Raw genomic sequence first — 10808 nt, 5'->3', positions numbered from 1 at the left:
AAATTTTTGAATTTGTTTAAATTTGTTTTGGTCTGTTTCTAAAACTTGACTGGTGTGTGTACATTTCAAAATTTTAGAAGCATTGTTAGTTTTTCATCGTAGTGTAGGAGGAGATAGAATTCTCTCCATTTTCTTTCTCCATTTCCTCTCTCCATTACTATAGTTTTCAAATATTTATAGTGTATAATAAATTATTAAACCAATTAATGTCACGCTATTGTATTTATATTTCACAAACTATGGTAATGGTAAAAATGGAGATGATGAGAAATGGAGAGGAGCTTGACTCCTATAGGAGTACCACTAGAGTACAATAAAAAGTCCCTAAATAAAGAGTGAGTGAGTGATTGAACTCATAACCCTATAGTCCAAATTCCTTCTGCTTAGAAATGGTTTTTGTTGCACTCAATAGGCCTAAAGGCCCAAGCCCAATCAAATACAAATCTAACAACACTTGTCCCAAACAAATAACAAACACATGATTTTGAATAAGAAATGAAACATGACCAAGGGAAACTACCCTAGTTCCAACGATTGACAAACAATAATGGAAAGTCTCCCATGGCTTTAAAAGACACCAATAGCTGTAGGGTACAAAGCCTTGGGCTTGTAAGAAAGACAATTAGGAACATAAGTAGATGTCCTTTTCTTAGGAGGATCCATGGAAGCTAAGGCTGGTTGATTCAAATATGCATACTTGCTTTTGGTCCACCTGCATATCTCAAAACAAACACTATTATTACTTCTCCTAAATTTAAAAAAAAAAATGCTGTGTACAATCTCCATTAAAATAATTTTCTATTTACGATTATGAAGTTAGAAAATAAGATGACATCATTAAAACTTTGTGGGGTCTATTTATGAAATAAAATGAATGATTAAAGCTTTTGTTGTCTAGATACATTGTCATGTTTAGTCCCATCTTGATATATTTTCATGAAGTCTTCATTACTATGTCTATTAAAAAATTTGTTAAAATATCACCTCACCAAAAAGCTATATCAAAACAATTTAACAACTTCACGTAAAGTATTTCCAAGATGAGGATTGCTATGCTTACACTGAATTTTTTACACCATATATATACACCACATAAAATACAATAAAGCATGTGTCTTTTGTTATTAAAAAAAATGAACAATTATTATTAAATATAGTAAAAGGAATCTAACCGTATAAGAATACGGTGTAGTTGTAATATATAGTGTATGTTTATCATTTCTCTTCCAAGATACCACAATTAATAATTTTTCTATAGTAAAATGGAAAATTTACTAACCAATCCTTTATTCCCACGCGCACTTCTTTGTCCTCATCAACTTTATTGACCTCATCTTCATCATGGTCACACTTTAGGCTCAATTCAAAGCTCAAATACTGTTGCTCCTGTTAACAAAATAGGATCCATATTCATAAATCTTAATAAATATAGCTTCTATAACTTCAGAAATTAACCATGTTATTATACATAAAATTCATCAACTTGGCATACGTGATTATAAATTGAATGAACAATTTTCTTTACATGGAATTACAAAGATTTTGAGTGTGGAGCTATAAAACGCTCCTCTCCAGACTCAAAATCTTTATAACATATTTTTATATAAATACTATATATTTGATTTATTAAGGCTTAAAATTCTATGTATGAATTTGCTGCAGATGATCCAAACTGTATAAACTAACCGTGAGGTTGCGAGCACGGAGTCTTGCCGCGGCTTTGATAGCAGCAAGGAGATGATCCTCCTCCACGATTCGCTTTTGCCTCCAAAACTTTGCAATTTCTCGCTTTGTTATGCTCTCTTCACCTCTTGGTTTTGAGATGACTCGAAATTTTGGAAGTGGAGGTGGTGGTGGTGGTGATCTTCTAACAACCTCTTTCTTGGATCCAAAAGCAACAATTCTTTCTTCTTTTCTTTGCTTCATTTCGACTAACTTTTAGTTTTATTCACTTTGTCACTACTCACTGAACTTCTAAGCTGTTGTTTATATCTGAAAAAGATTGAAGATTAGAGAAGGAATGAATTACCACATGCTTAACCAACTATCCAACCTACCTTTCTTTCACAATACACCAATAGATAGACTTATTGTTGTATATAGAATTACTTAGTCAGAGAGAATATGCAATATTTATAGGCTATAGCCCCTTTCAATTGCGTGAGGATAATATATAAAGCAACAAAAAATTGGACTGGTTGTTGCATTTATCTTAAGGGTAAAAATAGTATTAAATGGAGTAGTAGATATTGTTACTTTTGGCTCAAGTTAGTGTGTCTCTAACTCAAGAATATTCATGATTTAATAATATAAACAAATCTTAAGCGCGCTTTAAAGTTTCATACTAATTAATCTCTACAATTGCACGTGTAGAATAATAACATATTCAAATATCGTATACAAAAGATTAAAATTTTGATCTGTAACTCTGTAAAAAAGAGTTCTGATTGAAAGAAGAGTATTTATCTTGTGTGTTAAACAAGTTGTGTGATAGAGAAGTTAAAAAAAAAAAAAAAGTAGTGTATGATGGAATTCAAACAAAGAAAGCAACAAAGCTTTAAGATTTTTCTAAGTAAGATTAACAGGGACTCCAATTATATAAAGTGTGGGACCTAAAATTAAAGATAATCTTCTTGTGTGTTTTCATTTTCTTCCATTAATTAGAAGGTTCCCATCACTGTCAGGAATCTTCAATGGATGGTTGCGATCTTCATAGGACACAAGCAACTTGCAAATATAAAATATAATTCATGGAATAGTGATGCATATTGGTTACCTCTAGTTATTTTAATTAGTAGATGATGCATATTGATAACCTTTAATTAATTTAATTAGTGGATGATGTCAATGTTAGTAAAGAAGTTTTGATTTGAAACAACGGCGAGAAAACCTCTCATTAGCCCTTATCCAAAGCAAAAGGCCAACAACAGTTTTGCCAAATATTTTAAACACAAACTAACTAAGTTGCAGTTATGACTTATATTAAAGAAGATTAGAACATCTATCATACATTAAGTGACATATTTTATTGACAACTTTCGGTAAAAAAAAATGTATATTCTGCCTCCAAAGTTTTAAGGTGTAATACTGTTGTAATGGTAAGATTCATAATTTAATTGAGAATTATAGATACTGATGTAGCTGTAATTGTAATTAGAGCAAGTTTTACTCTATATTCTACAGCTTGAAATACAAGAAAGCATACAATAAAAGCAACAGTTCAAAGATGAAAAAGTAAACAAAGATAGAATCTTAACAAAAGAAAGGGTCGGAATACTAAGAAAGAGTGGGAATATTAAGAGTAAAGGAGAAAAGAAATAAATGATAGTGATAACACTGGATTGCATGGAAAAAGAATTATGCTTCAGAAGGAAAATACTATATTGCATAAGCTTGTTTTTCAATTTCCAAATTCTACTACAATCTGCCATATTAATTATACCAGAAAACATGATGCACATAAAACTCAACACCAAAGAAGTATTACACCTTCATCTTGAAACACCGCAATAGCAGATAGTTCTATTAACAAGACATGTGATGTAAGAATTGAATTATCAACAACAACAACCAATTTCAACTAATTATAAAATTGAATCATCCAAGCCATGTCCAACCACACCTTCACCATATCATCCATTTGCAATCTATCTTTCCTCGGGTAAATATTATCACATTGCAAAGGTAAATATTATCACATTGCAAAGTTGTCAAGGCCCACAATTTTGACAGAGCTTATTATACATGAACGGAACTGACAAGAAATGTGCTATAAGAGAACAGGGATCAGAAATGTTGGATTGTAGTTAATGTTCTCCAAATAAAATAAAATAAAATAAAACCATTATGATTTTTTTTCATAAATAAACTTTATCCCTGTGATACCAGATACTCATTCGCCGTGCCTCAATCTTGAGGAGAGAAAACCCTCCTCCAAGGGTTTCCTGTTCTACAATAGAGTCGATTCGCTATTCTATTTACTAAAAGTTTCAAATATTTTTGAAATATCTTCTCTATACTTGTATTCCCCTAATTATACATGATACTCTCTGGTTAATCAATTAACTAGCTAACTATCCTTCACTCAATATCCTAACAGCAGGACTTGAAAATCTGGATTCGCTACAGTTGCTGCAGTCACCAAATCAACATTGCTGGATTAAGCTCAGACGCCTCATACTCAAAATTGCATTTTAAATCATATTTCAAAAAGTCACCACCCATGAACAGTCCAATCTTAATCAATCAGTACTAATTTATTGACCGTGGCAGCTGCATACTACTAACTATATATAGGAAATCTAAATCCAAACTGAGGAACAGAAAGAGTACCTTGGAACTGCAAATGTTTATGTAGTTTCAGCAGGTTACCAAATAAAACAGCTCAACTTGAAAATACAAACCAATGACCTTATAATTATTCTTTCTAAAGACCATATCGATAATTAAATCCAAACATAATCTGCATAAATGGTTTCCATTTACCACAAGCCATCGGCACTAACCAAAGTTCCACAATAAACATAAATTGTGTTCAAACAGAAATTCCTTCTAGCCTACATTAATAATTCTGGAATCACAATGTAAGCCTCAAATAACATGTTACATGATTAACTATTTCACTTCAATTAGGTTTGGGTCTAAAAGTTTCATCAATCCTTACAGACTTGTAAGGCGATGATAGACAGACACACCCTAGAGCCTAAGACCAGACATTTGGAGTAGGCTTCGAGTGGCCTTATAACGGAGACCTCAGTTGGCTCAACAAATCTCAAATAAACTCTAATATCATCTTAAATTTGTTTCTATTGAGTCTAACTCATTCTTCAAAAACCGGCTTGTAAATATAAGAATTGTCTCCACTTATAAATACATGTCGCAATATTTTTCATGTAATATGAGACTCTAATCATTCTTGTAAAATCAGTTAATTCACAAAGAAAGATTCATAAACCCTAAATCATCATGCAATTAAATAGTAAACAAAACAAACCACTTCATTTCAACAAAATATGTCAAATATTACCCCAACTATATACATACTCTATATATTCACACAATCATAAAACATGTAAATTGAGTTTCACTTCCAATTTCAACTCGAAGTGATTCGAATTGCTTTGGTTTTAAACCTATATCTAGGAGCTCTAGAAATAACTTGACTAGGACCCATATGAAACTGACCAGGAGAATCAGTAACAGGAGGACCATCATCGTAAACATAACCAACAAGATGATTACAACTATTACACTTAATTTTAGTTCTCTTTCTTTGAATTCCCCAATAGTTGAGTGTTTCGAAGAAAGGACGAATCTTGTCCTCTTTTTTGAATTTGAACTTGGTGGCGTCGACTGCAGAGAAGGAAATGGAGTCTTTGTTTCCGGATTCGAAGTAGAAGTCGGGTGGGTAAGCGTAGGTGGAGTTGAGATTGAGATCGGTGCTGCATTCGGAACAGGTGTAGGTTGAATTCATTGTTGGTGTTGTTGTGGAGAGATGGAGAGATAGGGTTTTGTGTCTTGGTGAAGGGACTGATTTTGTATCGGTGGAAGCGACGTCGTTTGTTTATGTGAAAAGTCCAAAACGCGTCGCGGTTTATTGTCGACCGGCCCGCTCTCGATTCTAGAATGTTAGTGCAGTCTCACACAGTCACGCTGCCATGACCCTAATTTCGACCGGTTTATTTTTGGATTTTTCGGATTTGGTTTAAATCGGGTTTGGATAGTAAACTCTTTTTTTTTAAATTGGGTCAATTGAATTTTAAGCCCAATATTAAAATGAGTCCAATTTTTTTAGAAAATTTCTTTTCTGACCCTCTACTTTCTTGGTCACCAGCGGAAAAAATTAAAAAATACTCCTACTTGGAAGAGCCTTGCTATAGAATTTTTTTTTACTTTTCAACATATACACTGTGTCTTTCTTAATTTTAATCCACACATGTTGTTTCTAATCTCTCACTTAATACACAAAGATAATTGGGGGATGTATCCATACTAAAAGAATTTACACCAGGGAGATAAAGTTTTTTTTCCATCTTTCTCTTGTATCGTTGGTGTTGCAGTAGAAATATATTCATCATTAATTTCAAAAGTTATCAGTAAAACCACGACATCATGAAACTGAAGCTGCAAAAATCATATGAAAACTTTTTTCCAGAACCAAACTCTAACATATCCCAAATCAAATAATAACTATAATTTAATACTTTGAACAATTTATCAAGATTCATTCACAACATTAACAAATAAAAAAACAGAATTACATAAAGGAATTTTTAATTATTACAGTATCTTGTTCCTCTTTATTATAGTGCCAAATTATTCTTTCTTTCACCATGTCTTTTTTCGGAAGTATAGTTCTGAAACCCCAAAAATGAGTGTTTTCAGAAATGCATCTCTGAAAACACTCCAATTTGATATTTTCGGAAGTGCATTTCTGAATTCTGGAAAAATTTTGAAAAAAAAATTACTTCGGAAATGCATTTCCGAAATTAGGGTATTTTTGGTTTTTCGCTGGAGGTTCTCCCCATAGGGGGGTCTACAAAGAAATTCTCTTTTTTTATTTGAATTTGTTAAATATTTAAGCCCAAAACACTGGTTTTTTTTTTGGAATGCTCTCTCCATCCTATAGTTGTGCCACACATCTCTAGAAATCTCAAAATACACTTAACGTGTCTAATATGTATCTCCAGACGCAACTAAAATCACATCAATTTATCTTTCTGATATCTACTCCTTTTTTTAAAATATGGTCAGGAGATACATCTCTGTATTTATTTAGACTGTATTAAAAATGCATATCCGAAATACTTTCTATAGTCAATTATGGTATTTTTATTCACTAAGTTGGTTTAATTAATAATCTAATGGTGTTTTTGGATATGCATATATGAAAATACCAAGCGATAAATTGGATAAAACACCACCTTGCATAGGGGTGTGCAATAAAACCAATAACCACAAACCAAATTACTATCCAAATTAATCTAAATTTTAAAACCCAACCCACTTCTATATTTTAAAACTAGTGGTCCATTTAATAAAATTAAAAAAAACTGGTACCCAGATTGTAAACCGGTTTAGCTTATCGGTTACCACATTCACACTCTGTCTCTTTCTCCCTTCTCCCAGCCGTGAACGATATAGAACAAAATCCAAAACCCTAATCCCAAATCCAACGAAATCGACGAAATCTTTCTTCAAACTCAACGAAATCGTCCAAATCAAAATTATGGGTTTATTAAATTAGCCGAATAATTGACGAAATCGTTCTTTGAATCCAACGAAATTGTCCTTCAACAATACCTTCAAGCTCTCTTCTGTGTTTCAATAAGTAAATTTCTACTTTGAAGCTTTTTAGTTTCATCTGAACCTTTTTCTTTCACGATTCATGCTTGTTTCTGAATTTTGCTTGAACTTGGTGTGAATATTGTGTCAAGATGTATGATTGCAATCTTAAAATACTAACACATTGATTCTGTGTGAATATTGTTTCTCAATTTTTCGACTTGGAGGATGCAAAAGAAAGCATGAATGACATGGTTAATAAGATATATAGAGTATTCTTCTACAAGTGAGATAATTATCTTCTTGGCATTGAGTTTTTTAAAAAACATATGACACCTCTATTGGTTTATGTACTAGTTTTTGCAGTTTTCATTTGTAGCTTCATAATTTACTTTTTTGTAATGGGTACCTGTCTGTCATTTGGAAGGGATGTTATTATTACTAATGTAGCCATTTATTTATGATGAGGTAGCCACAAGTTGACCATACTTAGGTGAATGTTTTACTTAAACCTTGAATTAACTGTTGGGTCAATAGAATGGTTATGTTCAAAATAAAAGTATTCTTAGCACTACTCTTCCTCTGTTTAGTGGCTACTCTTCCTATTGCTAAAAGATCATGGCAAATGAGACTTGTTCATTTCTAGTTCTGGTTTTTGTTGTTTCTTATCATTCTTCTTCTTATTTGATTGAATGAGAAAAAGTAAAGTGTTTGTACAAAGAGTTTATTGTCAGTTGTGTTTTCTGCATTATGACACGTATCACCCCACTACATTGTTGGCGGTTATGAATTTCATCACGTGTCTGAATTTTCTTTGAAGGAAGAACGATTGAATGAGGGTTGATTATGTATTATGATTTGATTTCAAGAGCATGATATAGTATTTATTTGTTTCTCCAACTGAAAAAAGAAGTGATAATGAAAAGTTCTGTTGTTCACAACAGATAATGTTTTTTGTTTTCTTTCTCTTATGCAGATCATTGGAACAAGGGACAAGTTTGTGAATTTTTTCTCTTTATTTTTTTCTACTACTATGCATCTTGTGGAACTGGGAATGTAATTGTGATAATTGTTGTATATGACATTGTTCCATTAATAAACACATCACCATCTATTATAACATTTTTCTTTGAGTAGGTGTCATTATTTATTATTTATGTCTCACAAAATATGATATAAAGCTCATCCAGAAATCAGAAATGTCATTCACATAGCAGTTAACTCAAGACCTATGATTTTTTATACTAAAGTTAAAGTTTCAAGACATTTTCATTCCTCTTTGGCAGTAGCTCATGTCTCTTTAGATCAACACATTCTTAGCCAAAATTTTAAGAGTTTTTCTTGTATTAAAAATTGGTTTTTTTATAAAACTGGTTTTAAAATTGTTTTTTTTAAGAAAATAAAAAACTGGTTTTGAGAGAACCGGTTTAAAACCGTTTTTTTTTTCAAAACTGGTTTTTTAAAAAACCGGTTTAGAACCAAACCGACCCACATATAAACCGATTTTTAAAAAATAAACTGGTTTTAATGAAATAGTTTTAAGATCCAAACCAAACTATATATATGGTTCAAATTGGTTTGGTTATTGATCCATGCACACCCCTAACCTTGCATGATCTTCTTCTTTATTTTAAAAGTAAACTTCACTCTCACCTTAAAAAAATTTCTCTCATCCTCTCAATCAACTTTTCAACATTAAAACATCATTCTTGTATTCTATTACATCAAATGGAGCTAAAGAAGATAGAATTGCAAGTAAATTTCACTCACTTCATCATTCACTCTTTGCATTAATATATTTTTTGAACTGAAAAAATGAACGTTGAGTACATATATGCATGTATGAACTTCATTCATTTGTTCTAAATATATATCTTTGGATTTGCCTGATAGTTTGAGTTTAAGGTTGTTTTTTGCTATTGTTGGTATTAGATATAGTCCCCCAGATATGTTACCCAAAGTTATTGTTATGATAGATGTGAAATCGGACAAAGTGAAGCATGATTTTAAACTGGATGAAGTGAATGATGATGTTAAATTAGATGATGTTAAACCGGGTGATCGATCGATTGTTGTCGAAGTAGATGTTCGTGCATAATTTACCAATAAATAATAGTATGTTCTTCGCGAACATATGCTACAATGTGTCCACATGGAGGCTGTGAAATTGGGGTTTGGCGTTGTTATCAGAAGGTCAAACAGTGGTTCGGATAGAAGACAAGCATTTGTAACAATGAGATGTGAAAGAACCAACCATATGTTATGAAGTTGAAACAACAAAGGAAAGATGTAGTTCAGCATACTTGAGCTGAAGAAGAATGAAGATTTAAAGGTTATGTGGAGTACATTTTACGATTACTCAACAAAGGATCCGATTGAAGTGGATGTGACAATTGCAAGATCGATCAAAAATATTATAAGGATGTTACAACGTCCTGAACCACCTGTTTGTAATAAAATGTAATGTAAAATTGATGCTACAGTTAACATTTATATGTGTAATGTTTATTTAGATGTTAACTTTTGTTGTTTGTCCATTATTCTGCCATTGTTCCTGGTTGTTTCTGATTTGAACTAACAACGCATATTCTAGAGATGCATCTCCAGAATATTAAAGGTTGATACGGAGATGCATCTGGGACTACATTTTTAACAAAATAAAGTGCCTCATTAATTTTCGTTGAGGATGTATAAAAAATGTGTGTCCGAATATGCATCTCAGGATACTAAGGACAGTTGTGATTTTTCACGGTGGTGGGGGAGCACCGGAGCACCCATGAGGGTGGAAAACTAATCCTTTTTTTTGTTATTGGGCCATAAGTATTCCATGCTTTAAACACAATCAACTTTGTTTTTTATTTTTATAAATTGTGAATAAACAACTGATTTAATTTTATTATAAAAAAATAATTTAATCATTCAGAATTAAACCCATTTATTACACTTTTCAAAGAAATTGAATACTAAAATCATCCAAATACAAAATCAAACAACATAAAAAATAAAATAATGCCTTACCATAAAAAATTTCTAAATAATACAAATCACAAATTTAATTAGGGGACAACTTCTCTACCCATTACAAAAAGTTTGGTAGTGTACATTCAACCAATCACACGATTCCATCTCATTTAACACATTTAATTATTTATTAAAATACTATAAATGTTTGTTGTTTTCAAAGCATTTTACAAAGGAAGTAACCTTACCCAACTTTTTGAGTTGGGTAGATAAGAATCCACCTTTAATAAAATATAATGCTACACCACGACCAATACAAATATTAAATTATCTCCAATGTCTAAATCCACCAATTTCTTCAGTCTTTGAATTACTTCACCTCCTAAAACATCAAAAGAATAAATCAGAGATAGCAAGTTAAACATTAACATCAAAATCTCTCGTATGAAATTGCTCAACATTGTCATGAATCAAATAGAAACATAAAGATAAAAACAAACAAAAGACATGTACTTTCAGACAAAAAAAATTAAAACTATATTACTGTGTCATTTTCCATAGTC

At 31.7% G+C, this 10808-nt stretch overlaps 2 protein-coding genes and 1 long non-coding RNA gene across 3 annotated transcripts; 1 reads left to right on the top strand and 2 right to left on the bottom strand.

Annotated features, from left to right (window-relative positions):
• Positions 1-243: 243 nt before the first annotated feature.
• On the bottom strand, positions 244-2199 carry LOC131652003 (uncharacterized). The gene is made up of 4 exons (XM_058921762.1): positions 2058-2199; positions 1687-1992; positions 1280-1386; positions 244-712 (listed from the first exon to the last, which is right to left on the bottom strand). The coding sequence occupies exons 2-4, from the start codon at positions 1924-1926 to the stop codon at positions 568-570; spliced, it is 492 nt and encodes a 163-aa protein (XP_058777745.1). The 5' UTR covers positions 1927-1992; positions 2058-2199; the 3' UTR covers positions 244-567.
• Positions 2200-4979: 2780 nt separating this feature from the next.
• Positions 4980-5644, bottom strand: LOC131652004 (uncharacterized protein At4g08330, chloroplastic). Its single transcript, XM_058921763.1, has one exon. The coding sequence runs from the start codon at positions 5471-5473 to the stop codon at positions 5096-5098; it is 378 nt and encodes a 125-aa protein (XP_058777746.1). The 5' UTR covers positions 5474-5644; the 3' UTR covers positions 4980-5095.
• Positions 5645-7084: 1440 nt separating this feature from the next.
• LOC131646740 (uncharacterized) lies at positions 7085-8404 on the top strand. The gene is made up of 2 exons (XR_009297616.1): positions 7085-7330; positions 8261-8404. It is a non-coding gene; the product is annotated as an uncharacterized LOC131646740 (long non-coding RNA).
• The last annotated feature ends 2404 nt before the right edge of the window (positions 8405-10808 follow it).

This window comes from Vicia villosa, linkage group LG2, assembly GCF_029867415.1.
Source record: "Vicia villosa cultivar HV-30 ecotype Madison, WI linkage group LG2, Vvil1.0, whole genome shotgun sequence".
NCBI lineage: Eukaryota > Viridiplantae > Streptophyta > Magnoliopsida > Fabales > Fabaceae > Vicia > Vicia villosa.
This window is presented reverse-complemented; position numbering and strand designations above follow the sequence as displayed.